Here is a 14416-nt window from a genome sequence, read left to right on the forward strand (position 1 = left end):
ACAAATTTGTGATTTATTGTGCCAGTGAGTATGTAAGAGACAAAATGACATTCCCTACGAATTATTTGGTGTCTGTGATTTTCTGAACACCATGGCCAGATGGTTTTCATAGAAAGAGAAGAGTGTATTCATATAGTTCAAAGGTTTGCTTATTTTTTTTGGCCTCAAAAAAAATACTATTGATTGTAACATGCAGCTCTATAGGAAAAAAACCTCGACACTGGAGGCGAAACCGGGTATTTATTACTGTGCGTGTGTGCTCATTATGGCGGTCTCTGACAGGGGTCCATTAAAATCAATTTTTATGTTTCTATGTATTTTCTTTATCTAATGTTCTATAGCATTGTGTTTATTAGCCAGTTAAGACAAACACTGAGCAGGAGTGCGTGGTTTTTCCCCTCTTCTGTCAGAAATAATGAGAACTGCAATTTTAATACCACAACTCACAATCAATGAATAGAGGAAATGTTACATTTCAGAACAAAACATTAAGGAGTGCTTTAAATTTTTTATGTTTTTACAATTAAGAGAAATAGAGTGGAGATCTTTCAAAAGAGAAATACACGTGTCTTGCTAGAAATGGCAAGTGGGAACGTCATGCTAGGACGGCTCTTCCCACCCTTCCTGCCCAGCTGCACACTCTCGGGAAGCCTGACCTCAGCTCTCGCGGGCGGGGGGAGCTCCGGATTCAGCAACTCCAAGACTTCGGTGTAATTCACCTGGCGGGCTTTGAACAATGAAGGGGGTCCTGATTTAAAAAGCACCAGGATTAGGCAACATCTCCCTGTCACCAGAATTTCCAGGGATTCCCACGTTTGTTGAAGAATCAAAATAGTCAAGGCTCATAGCCACTCCGCCGCTCCGTAAACGTGATCAGACGTCCTGGAGCCCTACCAGCTACGGCTGAGGCCCCGCGGTCAGGTGCGCGCGGAGGGCGCCGGGCAGCCGCAGATGCTGCAGACCCACCGACAGTCGTGGCGCCGCCGCTGGAGGGGGCCACCGCGTGGGACGCCGGCCTGTGGCCACGTGTTAGCCCGTGACCCACAGTGCACAAGCAGCAACGCTCGCGTCCTTGCGGCTCTTAACAAGTGCCACACGGGGGGCACTGGGGACTCACCCAGCGTCCGGGGTCTTCCCGCCGCGCAGCCTGATCTCATGCAGTCCCTGCTCACAACCGGAGATCTCGATCTCCCCCAAAGGGCTGTCCATCATCCTGTATCTCATTTCACAGGCCTTGTCCATCCTCCCAAGCACCTACGAGAAAGGTTTTTCAAGCAAGTAAGAAAGTCCACGTGAAAGACTTTGGTCCCTTTCAAAGCACAACAGGCACCCGTTATTTAACACAAAACGTCTTCCGAAGTTTGTCCCCATTCTTGGGATTTAATCATCAAATAGGTCATTTCTGCAATCTACTTAGGGGACAGAAAATGTCATAATTACCCGCAGCAGCCAACTGGTGGTGCGGCTCCCTGCCCCCACCTTCCCGAGGCACGGTGGGCAAGCGCTCCTTCCGAGGGGTCCGGTCCCTAGGACCAAGCTAACCTTGCTTTAACAAAACGTTACCAACTTTTGCATCGGCAGAAACTGAAGCCGTTTGATATACTGAAGGAAATACATTTAAAACCAAGGCACAGTGAAGTGAATTTGGAAGCGGAGGGTGGACGCGGCACCTGCACGGGCAGGCCGTCAGGGGCGCATGCGCGCTGGAATAACGCCGAGCGCCCAGGAAAGCGCACAGCTGACCCCTGAGCCGCGTGCGTGTGAGCTGCGCGGGCTCACTTACACGCGATTCTCCGGCATAGGGCTGTGAACGTTATGTTCTCGGCCCTGTGATTTTCTGAACACGTCCTCGAGCTTCGGTTTTTATCAGAACACAGTACATAATACAAATGACATATAAAACAGGTGTTAATTGGCTGTTATCAGTAAGGTCAACAAGAGGCTTTTAGTAAGGTTTTTCGAGAGTCAACAGTTACATATGGAGCTCAGTGCCCCTAATCCCACGTTGTTCAAGGGTCCACTGTGTATCTAACTTATGTTCAAAGAAATGTACAAACATAAAAACCACCCTATGATGTATCCTGTTAATTTTGGTCAACAGCCAAGGCTGGAAAGAACGAACAGGTACGGCAAGAACAGTGAGAAACCTAAAGGCAAACCCACACTTGATAAAAATCACTCCAAGTGCGGGCAGGGAAAAGGATGCGGAAGCCAAGAGAGGGTTGGGGGGACGGTGGGGACGAGTACCAGCACCAGCCCGCGCCCTTGGAGCTCCTCCTCCCCCTGCAACTCCTCGTCCTGCTCCGGAAAGTGAACTGGAGGGAGGCGCTCCCGCCCTCCACCATGTGACCTTATATGCCCACGTTTCCCAGCATTCCACGCTTGCCTGCAGCCACCTGCGACGAACTGAATAACCACTTCTCTGTCCTGCAGGCACCTCCCATGAACTGTTCACAGCGGCAACCCTGTAAGAATGCTCTCCTCCATGCAGCTTTACACAGGATGGCAGTGCGGTCCGTGCTTACCCCCACGCCACCCAGCACTTAGCCTGGGGACTCTCCTTCCCCTCACCCGGCCTGTCCCCTTGCATACCTGCACCCGATCAAGCACTGGTTCTTACCATTGCCAGCTCCGGCTCAGGTCCCGAGGCCTCATCAACTCTCACATGAGAAAGGAGTTCTTCAGGACCCTCAGTACACCTGAACCTTTCCCTTCCTTCCCCTCCCCCTGAACAGCAAATCAACTGCCAATTACATGAAGGGGCTACAGCAGGGTCAGCAAACTGCAGCGCACCGGCCAGACCCAGCCCCCACCTGCTTTTGTAAATCAGGTTTTGCTGGGACGCAGCCCACCAGCTGTGGCTGCCTTCTCGCTGCTCCAGTGATGGAGAATGCACGGCCCCGAGCACTTACCCCAGGCCCTCGGCACGCCAGGTCTGCTGAACCCCTCAAGGTCCACGCTCTTGCCCACTTCCTGCTCCGTGCCCGCTCAGGGCCTGATGCGTGGGGCCTCAGCTGTATGTCCCTTCGCTGACCGTCCAGCTGCCCCACGTGGCCCAGCATCTGCTTCACTGCAAAACCTCAACACACCCCACTGCCCCCACCCCCAGGCCCTGTTCCCTTCCCTGCCCTTCCGCCTGCTTCTAATGCCACACACTGACTCCCTCAGCTATCTTCCCAGCAGCCAGGAAAGAACTGCATTTATATCCCTTGACGAGGTCAAGCAACATTCCCCAGACCACATGCTATATAAGCAGCACCCCCAAGATTCCACCCTAAGCCTGGGGCTCCAGAGCCTCCCTGTTCAACATCCACTTTTCTGTAGGTATTGACAGGGGTCGGAAGCAGATTCCTCCCCAGTTGCCAGTGAGTGGACATGGGATTGTGATGGTCACCAGACATCAGAGACATTCTCTGGCACATCGTACTCCTTGAACGCCCCAACTTCCATGAATCCCCAGTGCCTGAGGGCACCCCCTCCACTTGGCAACCCACGGGTAGGAAGCAGACGGTGGTCTCCCAGCAATGTCCTGTCATTTTGCAAAAGTCACCTAAACTGAGCCACAAGTGCATTCATCTGTGGGATCAAGGATACCTAAATCGCAGGGTTGGCATGAAGATTACTCGGAACATGTATCTAGACCTGGCTTCCCAGAAGGATTCGAGATTGTTATCCCTGCCACATTGACATTTTAACTATATGCCCTTGACCTTCGTCACACAGAGCATGCTGCTCTCCGCAAAATCTTATCCAACAGCACCAAAATCCTTCCCATTCTTCAAAAGCAAATGGCCACCCCTTCTCCCAGTCCCCCTGGGGGCCTTCCCTCATTCCTCGGAGCCAGAATCAACTGCTGTCTACCCACCCCTCACATCCGTGGACATTTCCCATCACCCTGAGCCACTGGCAGATGATGGAGCAGGGAGTTTGCTACCATGAGTCAGGATTCCACCCAAAACAGATGCATCACGCACATAAGGAGTTTATCAAATATATGTTGAACTAGATGACCAGCATTTCTACCATCCAGGCCAAGAGTCTGGCACAGCATGCCCCAAAGTGTGTTCCAGAAGACTACTCAAAGAAAGGTTCCAGGGCGAGTGAGAAGCCTGGATGTACCTAAACCGTCCTGGGAAACTTACCTGCACACCTGCAGTGTGTTAAAAGCTCTGAGCAGTCTTGCATAGGAACTGGCTTACATTTACCTAGCTCTCACAAACATGCTCACCATGAACCCACGTCTCCTGCCTAGGCCCTGCTTGGAAGCTGTTTCTCAACAGATCTGGGCTCAGGAGCCCTGGCTGAGGCCTCAGATCTGGAGCATGAAAAGCCACAAGCCCCTTTCTCAGGCACGGCTCCTAATGGCAAGCATCAGAAAGTGATACCAGCTAATTTAAGCACAAAAGCAATTTACTGAAAGGCTGTTCCGTAACTCACAGAACTTCTGGGAAGGCTGGAGAAACAGGCTCAGAAAAACGTAGGAACCAAGACTGGCCATAGTCCAACCACAGCCGAAGTGGAACCTCAGGAAACATCTGTGGGGCAGCCCGGGCCTGCAGACACGCAGCTGGTGCCACTGTTGCCCCTGGAAACAGGATGTTGCGGCCCCCATCAGTTCCCTGCTGCCTGGCCCCTGTGTCACTGGCCCCTGATTCAAGGCCTAGGATGTGGACCCAGCACCACTGCACAAACTCAGACTGGCACACATCCCAACCAGGGGGATGGAACACTCGTGGCTCACTCTCCTTCCCAGGACTCTGTTTTCTCACCACTCAAACAGCAGTCGTAGTACTGATTCCGGCACCCTCCCCGCGCTGCTCTGTGGGCCCAACTGCACAGCACCGGGAAGACCGTGAATGGGCTGCTGGGCCAGCGCTCCAGCAGGGAAGGAGCCCCCTGTGCACAGCCAGCTCATACTCCTACTGCAAGGAACGTGTATGCAGATGGGCGTCCAGGAGGGGGGCAGGGCAGGGTGCTGAAGGTGACGGAGGGCCTCTCCCACCTCCACCACATGCAGTGCCGGTCTCTGGAGAGCTCGGTCCCGCGTGCTCCTTGGGGAAAGGGCCTGGCATGTTACAAAGCCTCACCCCAGCGGCCAGACTCTGACCACAGGCGGGAGGGGCTTGGCTGGACTTCAGAGGCTCTTTGCCTCGAACACCATGGGGAGGCTGCCACAGTGGGCTCTGAACCAAATAACGCCCATGCACCCCAGGGCCTGCGTCTCTGAACTGGACCAAAAGGACTCTGAAGCTTGGCCTGCCCACCGCTGTACCAGCCCCAATGCACCCCGCACCCAGCACTGTGTGGTGCTGTCCCTGGTCCGCCTGGTCTAACCTCACGTGTGAAGGGCAGCCCGCCCTCATCACGGTGAGGACCAGCTCTGATGACGCGCATGGCCGCTGGAGGCCACAGGAGGCCACTGGACACCTGTTCACTCACAGAGCAGGGGAAGCTCTAGCCAAATCATGCCAAGAACCAAAAAATGGCAATCAGTCCATAACTGGAGTAACTGGAGTGTTGAACTCTGAGTTCTGAGGGACCGGCCTTTGTCCCTCGTGGCCACACCCAAGCAGCCAGTCACGGGGTTGGGGGACCTCTGAGGGAGTAGGCTCCAGAAACTCTGTTATTGGTTAACAGAACTGAATTCAAACTCTGCGTCCAGCTTCCTGAACGTGAGGATTCGCCGAACCACCTTCCCCAAGATGAAGGCCTGGAACCCACAGCCTCTAGCCTGGCCAAGACCCGGTGGGGCTACACTTTTCCTGTTGCAGCCGGGTGCCTAAGCCCATGAGCAGAACTGCTACTCAAGGATAATCACCAGAACCCAATGCCTGCTACTTTGCCAAAAAAGCAGACGCGGCAATTTAAACAATGTTTTATATTAACCCCACCAGAAGTGGAATTTGAGACTCCACAGAAACCTACACACACTTCCCTTCCTACAGACACAGAGGACGTATGGCAGAGTCCTTCCATGGGCAAAAGTAAAGTGGAGCTGAGTCCGTCCCTCCTAGTATGCAATGGGTAACGTGTCCCTGGGACAGAGCGCTGGGCCGCCTGGCTGGCAGACAGCGTGTGGACGGGAAGCACCAGGCAGAGACACGTGTGTCACTGCACAAGTCCCGGGGGGCTGGCAGAGGGTGGAGGGAGGGCTGCAGCCTGGGTGGGGTGTTGCAGGCACCGGGAGGGCAGCAAGAAGGCGCTTCAATAGCCGGCGCACGCGTCGGGGAGCCCGTGCGTCCCAACACAGGCTGGTGGGAGGTTCTGCCTGGAAGGAACAATGCCAGACACGCGCGGGGCCGGCCAGGAGCGGGTGGCACAAAGAAGCCGACGGGCTTCCGAGCCATGTGGGCACGACACCCTCACACAGCGAAAGCCCCGCGCTCCAGAGACCAACCCACCGCTGGGCTCCGGCCCAGAGAAGGCCAAGAGCCTGACCCCGACGAGAGCCAAGAAAGGAAGGAGGCCCGGTGAAGACACTCGCCGGCTGGCAGCTCGACAAGATTTGCAGGCAGCGAGTCCAGGGCCAGGCGGGCTCCCACGGCCCCTCAGGACTAGCGGGAGGCCTTGCCAGTGGGGAGGGCGGCCGGCAGGGGAGAGGTGAGGAGGAGAAAATGACATCCACACAGAGACCTAGCTTGTAACAGGAGGTACGCAGGCCCGACGACACCCGCGGGACAGCAGCCAAGGCGCGCAGGGCAGAGAGGGGCCGGGGTGCGGGCGCAGAGGCACTGCAGTTCTGTTGGATGGGTCTGTCTGCTCTGAGCCACCTTCACGGAACGTAAGCTGCAGGACAGGTCACAGACGCTATGGGACAACTCTGGTCAAGGAGTGAGAAGTCTGCTGAGGGTTTAATAACAGAACAAGCGGCAGACGCCACCTCCTCCCCTTCTTCCTTCCCTGACAAGGAGGACGCACGGCCAGGAGCTGCAGCCGCTGCAGCCACCACCTGCAGCCATGAAGGGGAGGCCACGGGACCGGACGGCCCTAATGCCACCACCACAGCCCCAGCGCCCTGACACACTGCTAATCGTAGGAGAAAGACAGTCCTGCGTGTCGCAAGCTGGCATTTGGAGGAATTCCTGTCTTCCTCCAGCCGGAGTATCTTAACTGATCCACCGCCGTATCCCAGCACTTAGAATAGTGCCCAGAACATTGCAGGTGCTCAGTAAAGACCTGCTGAATAAATGAGCTGATGATACAAATCATTCCATTATGCTTGAAGTAAGGACTCAGAAGGAGAACTAACTCCAGGATTAACAAGAACCCATGCCTGGGGGTCTGCTGGCCTGAGGAGTCCAGGAAGGCTCCCTGGAGGAGGTGTCAACATGAGAGACGGTAGGCATTTTGGGGGGTGGGTAAGGACACACTACGGCAGGTCTGCCCGTGTAGGCCCTGGTGCCAGAGGGAACACAGGGCACTCAGGGATTCGAAGGGGGCAGCCTGGAGGGAGAGGCCCATGTTTGAGAGGGGCCTGCTGTGACAGCTCTGGGAGCAGTGAGGACCAAGTGTGGGGCACAGGAGCGGGAGGGCAAGGGCTAACCCTGAGGACCCCAAGGACACCCAGGGCAGAGAAAGGGCTTGCTGTCCGCAGCGCTGTGAGCACATCCATGCACAGCAGGTTACGAGCACACGGGCTCTCCGGCTGAGTAAGAGAATCTGCCCCAGATAACAGTCTGCCCGGCTGCCCTCCAAGCCCAGACGAGCAGGGGAACTGTGTAAAACCCCAACCATGTACTACTCCTAAACAGGAGGTTTCTGTTGCATGCCACAGGAATGCTCAGGCTTCCTTCCTGAAGAGGCCAGCGGCACCTGCGGGAATACATACCTAGCCAGGGGCCTGCAGGACTGACTCGAAGCAGAGGGGGAGGTGAAGGGCACCACAGTCACTCTCCAGTTTGCCTAACAGCACAGTGTGGAAAACCCAGCTTCTGGGAGTTTCGGAGTTAGACTCCAGGACCCCACAGCAGCTCCGACAGCCAGTTCTTTGAGTGGTTCCCTGGAAGCCCAGGTGGGCCGGCCTTGCCCGCATCACAGGGAGGACACCACCAGCCGCATTCAGGCTGCGGGAAGGACCAGACGGCAGGCTCCCCACCCCAACTCGCATGCGGCCTGAGATCCACAACCTGGCAGCGTCACTGGCTCCGGGCCCAGCTCCCTGCATCCTCCTTAAGCATCCACCTAAAGCCACGAGTGTGGCTGACGTTAATTGGTGGCAGAAAAAAATGGATTTTTCATGGCTATTTGGAGACCTCTGAAAAAAATGAATTTCGTTTCATCCCCCTTTCAACATGAATGGCGTTTAATGTTCTGAATTAAGCAGTTGGCGCCAGAGGCTGGGTTTCCACTGTACTAAATGCAAGAAGCCCAGAGACAGAAACTGTCTTCTCCTTTACTTGTCGTTTTCCAGGCCTGCTGTGTGGGTCTACAACTGACTTCCAGAACCATCTCTGCTGTCCCGTACCTTCCACTTTGAACCCCTTCCAGTATGGCCCTGCTGTGTGAGGAAAATGCCAGAAAAAGGGCTAGAAGAAAAAAACCACCTGCCTTCTCATAGGCTCCTTACAAACCAAGTAGGAGACATTTGCTTTTGTTAAACACTGGCCCGAAGAGTCGGCCTGGGAGTGAGTGGGCACCTGGCCTGCAGGCCGGGCTCCAGGCTTTGCTGGGGAGTCCCTGTCAGGGGCCTCGGTGTGCCCGTCAGCTGCAGGTGTGAAGTGGGAGCCCAGCAGGTGCGCTGGGGATGCCCTAGGAAAGGGGAGAGACCATGTCCGGCTGCGTGGGGACACCAGCAAAGCCACCATGAAATGGTAACTCGTTCTGTAATCTCCCTGCTCAACAGCGAATAAGAAAAAGCAGGAGGGAAGCACCTCTGTCCTCAGAACTCAAGATGAGCCCACCTGATGATCTGGTGTGCAGGAATATTTTAATTAGAAAAAGCACACGTGTTGGGGTGCCTGGGTGGCTCAGTTGTTAAGCATCTGCCTTCGGCTCAGGTCATGATTCCAGGGATTGAGCCCCGTATCAGGCTCCCCGCTCGGCGGGAAGCCTGCTTCTCCCTCTCCCACTCCCCCTGCTTGTGTTCCCTCTCTCACTGTGTCTCTCTCTGTCAAATAAATAAAATCTCTAAAAAGAAAAAGAAAAAGAAAAAGCACACGTGTCAAAACCGCAGAAAAGAGAAAATATCTCATACCTATCACCTAATAACAAAGCTGGCTGTGGGGGGCGGGAGGAGGAAGCGGATGGAGCCCTGCCAAGCGCACACACGGAGGAGGAGAGTGCCGGAGAGAAGGCCAGGTCAGTGGCTACGACTGCTCGGGGCACCTGCTCTGCCCCCTAGGGCAGCCCCAGTGCCACCTTGCTGGGCAGCATTCAACAAGACAGCCAAGGTGTGGCTCAGTTTACTACGTTCTAACAACCAAAAAGGGCTGCATTAGGTTGAAATGCTTTTTGCCAGAGAAAATTCTGGCCCTGCCATCTGGTATGTCAAACTCAGAATGGATCCAAAGGTCGTGCAAAAAGATCACTCTATGTCTGCACAAAAACCTGCACACGATGTTTATAGCAGTTTTAATCACAACGACCCAAACCCGGAAGCAACCAAGAGTGCAAACAATCTGAAAAGGCTGCATACCCTGTGATTCCAAGTATGTGACATTCTGGAAGGGGCTGGGGGGAGGGAGGGAGGACCAGGCGGAGCACAGAGGATCTGTGGGGGGTGGTGAAGCTACTCTGTAGGACACCAGAACGGTGGATACCTTTATCCAAACCCATATGAAGTACACCACCAAGAGTGAGCCCTAACATAAACTGTGGACAAATATCCCACTCTGGGAGGGGATCCTGACAGTGGGGGAGGCTGAGTATGTCTGGGGGCCAGGGGTATCTGGGAACTCTCTGTACCTTCTGCTCAGTTTTGCTAAGAACCTAAAATTGCTCTAAAAGTTAGTTTATTAATTAAAAAAAAATCATTCCAAAGCCTTGTGCCATGCTGCTGACATGGAAGTGATTCTCTTTATTACTGATAAATTTCTAAGAACCCAGCTACTTGTACACATGAACGGAGGAGAAATTCTGCACCACAATCAAAAAAGTAGGTTTTCCAATCAATGAGAAGACCGCTTGTATGGGAAAATCCCATAAGCCCTGTGTTCTGCTCCCATTGTGAGCTTATACACAGACTTCTGGGCTATGGGTCCTGATGGAACACAAGGAGTGCCCTTTCTTCTTACTATCACTGGCCATGGCCCTGCCCAGCAGAGCAGCTTCCTGATGAACGCTGCTTTGGTTGTAGAGAATACTCTAACCACAAGAGCCCTGGGAGCAGGGGCCAGGCTGGGGAAGTGGCATCCACAGCCCCCCACACACGTGTGCAGCTTCCTGGGGGGCTCGGCATTCACAAGTCGGCTAAATAAGGCACTCGGGGCAGTGTGTTATAAAACAGACGGGAAGATGCCTACGTGTCAGAGCAGAGATACGGAGGGACATCTAAAGGAACGTGTTCACTGGCCTTTAAAACAACCATTTCTAGATAAAAACAGGCACTGGTCTACACTTTATTTATTGATTTTTTTTTTTTTTTGACAGAGAGTGAGTGAGGGAGAGGGGCCGAGGGAAGAGGGAGGGAGAGAATCCCAAGCAGACTCGATGCCTAGGGTAGAACCCCACAGGGTACTCGATCTCATGACCCTGAGATCATGACCTGAGCCAAAATCAAGAGTTGGACACTCAACCGACTGAGCCACCCAGGTGCCCCAGCAGTTGAAAATTATACTTAAAACTTGGTTTTCCTCTCCAAACTCATTTTTTTTTCAAATTATCAAACTAAATATTAGTGATGCAGGAAGGCAACTACTTTTCTGTTCTGAGGCTCAAACATGGTTTGAATCTGCATTCAAACAGGAATTAGGGAACAGTTAGAATGCAAACTGCTGTGTGTGTGTGTGCATGTGTGTGTGCGTGTGTGTGTAAGAAACAGGTCATACACAGAATACTGCACAAAACTTACAATGTGTACTGTTTAACAAATTACTCCAGAAATCTCCCAGAACTTCTGGCACTTCTGAAAAATATTTCCAAGTGATAACTACTGCTCACATATGCATCCCAACATGCATCCCAACAGTGCAGCTAAACTTTCTCTGGACCTAGCCAAAAACCATGCATGACACCAGAGCACTACATAGTAAGGCCTAGAAAGATATTTCTGTAAGTTTATTAGTAACTATCAGTTATTTCTCTAAAGTGTTTCATAAAGTGCTTCCTACTAACCAGGCCACTGCACACCAGACTCAAGTCTGCAGACTCTCCATGATGGGAGGCGTGCTAGCGTCTGAGTGTGCACACTCAGGGGGACACCGTGCTGGGCCCGCACAGAAGAAACCATAGGCTCAACACTGTACATGGTCCTAGCTAATTAATTTTGTGGAGGAAAACAGTTTTACACCAACACGAGGATAAAATGGGAAAGTCACAATTTTGCTAGGGTAAAGAGGAGACTTCAAACAGGTTTCTACTTGCTGGGCTCGCAGGCCCTTAGGAGCTGAGAGTCGCTGCCCATGCCCTTGCCCCCTCCCTACCCCTTGCCCACGCCCCGCTGCCCATGCCCCTGCCCCTACCCTGCCCCTGCTGTGCCCATGCCTGTGTCCCCTGTCCTCTGCCCCCTCCCTGCCCCCTGCCCTGAGTGGGACTTTGGGGGAAAACTGGGAGAAGCCCATCTCTGAGGCTCTGTTTGTTCAGGTCTCTCTGCTTTACTCCCTTTTCGTCAATTCAGTAAAATATTGTTTGACTAGTTAGTGAAAGGAAAACCACTTTTTGTTTTAATTTATTTTTTGAAAAATCACCTTTTAACAACAAATATGCATCTGCCAGTCAAAACAACAGACCCCCAGGTAAGAGGAAACCGGTTTACAAAAATGAAGCCCAGACCTCCAATACGAGGAACCTAAAACTGAGAGGCAAATTTAAAAAATCTGCATCAACAGACACTTGAGCAGGATTTGGAAAAGCAGTAAAGAATCCTTAACTTGGCAGAATATACCCTCCTACAGTCAAAGTGGGGACGGGGGCCTGACAACGGCAAGTGGGAGCCAGCGTCCGGCGGGGACCTGCAGCAGCAGCTAGACCCGCAGCCAGCCCTGGGCCGGGGACCCCCGTGCGTCACATGATTGCCGCCGTCCTGCCACCAGGCTCCAGGAGCCGATGTTCCAGGGCTGTGGGAGCCCGAGCCGGTCCGAGCGCTGCACCAGAGAAGGCACCGGGGCCTGGGAGGGGCTGTGGGGCTGACGAGGCGCAGAGAGGGCAGGCGGGGAGGTAAGTGGCTTTAGGCCTGACCTCTGGCACTGGTGTGACGGAGCCCAGGGGCGATGGGCAGCACCCGTCCTGCTCTGCCTTCCCACACGTCCCGGATGGTGCAGCTCACAGGTGCAGCCGTCCCGGATGGTGCAGCTCACGGGTGCAGCCGTCCCGGATGGTGCAGCTCACAGGTGCAGCCGTCCCGGATGGTGCAGCTCACAGGTGCAGCGCACGTTCCCCTCAGGCCTCCCTCACCGGTGCACAGGCTGATGAGGAGGCCTGGCCACGGGACATGCCTCAACCACCCCCAGGGCACCAGCGACCCCGAAATCTGGGACAGTCTGTCAGAGGGGGAGAAGACCCACCACCTCGCCCCGGACCTCTGGCTTCTGAGGAGCGAATCGGGCGCAGACTCGGCCCCACGGTCACAGCTGGGGTCCTGCAAAGTGAGAAACACCACAGAACCTCCTCGCGTGAGTTGTCAAGTTGACACTCCGCAGCTGCTTCATTGAAAATCAAACAGGGCTCCTCAACTCTTTTTATAAGGAACAGATTAGAAGACCCTTAACATTCCTGAAACCTGCGAAAAGAGAAGCAGATTCCGGGGTGAAGGACGCCCTTTGCCCTGCGTGAGCCAGCGAGCCGGGCGCCTCCACAGCAGGCGCCTGACCACCCCCATCAGGTCTGGACATACCGACCTTCAGTCGTGACCAAGAATGATCCACTGAGAATGTACTGGGAGGAAAAACGATGAAAAATACCACATTTCAGTCATTTCAACCACCCCTGCTAGAATTGCCCGTTACCATCAGTGATGAAAGTGAGCATCTTGCAGGACAGAGAGCTCCCCTGACCATGCGGTCTGACGGGGTGCTGCTTGGCCCCCGAGGTCACCCCTGGATGTCTGGCAAGGCCCCCACGTGGGTCGTGCACCTCACCCTGCCAACGGCACACGCTTGCCGCCAGGGAACATTCTAGCACTTCAGGCACCAACTAGTCCTGGGCTGCACGGCGACAGTCTGTCACGAAGGAGTAAAGGTGGTGGCAGGCAGGTGCTCAAAATGAAATGTCAGTTCTTAAAACCGTTATGTCCTGGGAGGCTTCAGCTTAAATATGTCACGGCAGAAAATGACCCCGTTCTTTATAGGCCTCTCCAGTTGGGCAAAGTTTATGTGACTTTTGAGAGAATCAGCAGCATGTGAGAACATGCAGGAAAACCTGAGGGCAGCATCAGCCAGAGTCAAGAGATTGCTGTTCCGACGCAGGACAGGCCAGGCCGCTACCTGGGGTCGCTGCAGAGCTCAGGAGGAGAACGCAGCCTTCCTGGACAAGCTGGGCCCGGTGTTAAAGTGAAAGCCTTTCCAACGTCCTGACAGCAAGGTGTGATTCAAACTCATCCTCTCTCAAATGTGGAAAAACTAACAAAAAAACAACGAACAACAAACTCATCCTCTCCCAGGAACAGCCCCACGCGCATGTCTGCAATCGAGCCATGAGAAAAAAGTCCTAAACAGTTAATAATGTTTCCCACCTGTGCATAGATAGAACTTGTGTGTTAAACACACATGATTTTGTGTCAATGCTATGATTAGCTAACACACGGATTCACTGTCATGCTGTCTCCAGGTTCAGGAACCAATTCCTTATCTGCACTGATTCCTACCACACAGTGAATACTGTTAGATCAAGATCCCAATATAGGATGCACCGAAATCCTCAAAAAGCACTCCAGCAAATGGCCAGGAAGGGCATGCCTACATCTGGGATGTGAATCAAGCTGCAGTTTTTGTGGAAGCCCACAGAAATATCCTGCCACTTGAAGCAAAGGGGCTGCCAGTGCCCACTGGCCCTCCCTCCTCCCATCCCCCTTCCAATCTCTGTGGGGCCCTAATGCCTCTCAGTGGCATTTCCCTGGATGTGTCCTGCAACATCAGCAAGGTATGTAGTGCTAAGATCTGAGGGTGAATAGCAGGGGGACCTGGGGTGAGAAGCAGGGATACCTGAGCACCTGGGGTGAGGAGCAGGGACACCCGGGGTGGAGCACATGGGACACCTGGGGGTGAGCAGGGGCACCCGGGGTAGGGAGCACGGGGTACCTGGGGGTGAGCAGGGGCACCTGGGG

The 14416-nt window shown here is 53.9% G+C and overlaps 1 protein-coding gene across 1 annotated transcript in view; it reads right to left on the reverse strand.

Annotated features, from left to right (window-relative positions):
- MGMT (O-6-methylguanine-DNA methyltransferase) overlaps positions 1 to 14416 on the reverse strand; it is a 299257-nt gene that overhangs the window by 235783 nt on the left and 49058 nt on the right. Inside the window, 1 exon segment of the mRNA XM_025880104.2 lies at positions 1118 to 1254. Within this exon segment, the coding sequence (XP_025735889.2) occupies positions 1118 to 1242 (125 nt within the window). The 5' untranslated portion in view covers positions 1243 to 1254.

Source organism: Callorhinus ursinus, unplaced genomic scaffold (assembly GCF_003265705.2).
Source record: "Callorhinus ursinus isolate GAN/ISIS: 27379988/994484 unplaced genomic scaffold, GSC_fseal_2.0 scaffold58, whole genome shotgun sequence".
NCBI lineage: Eukaryota > Metazoa > Chordata > Mammalia > Carnivora > Otariidae > Callorhinus > Callorhinus ursinus.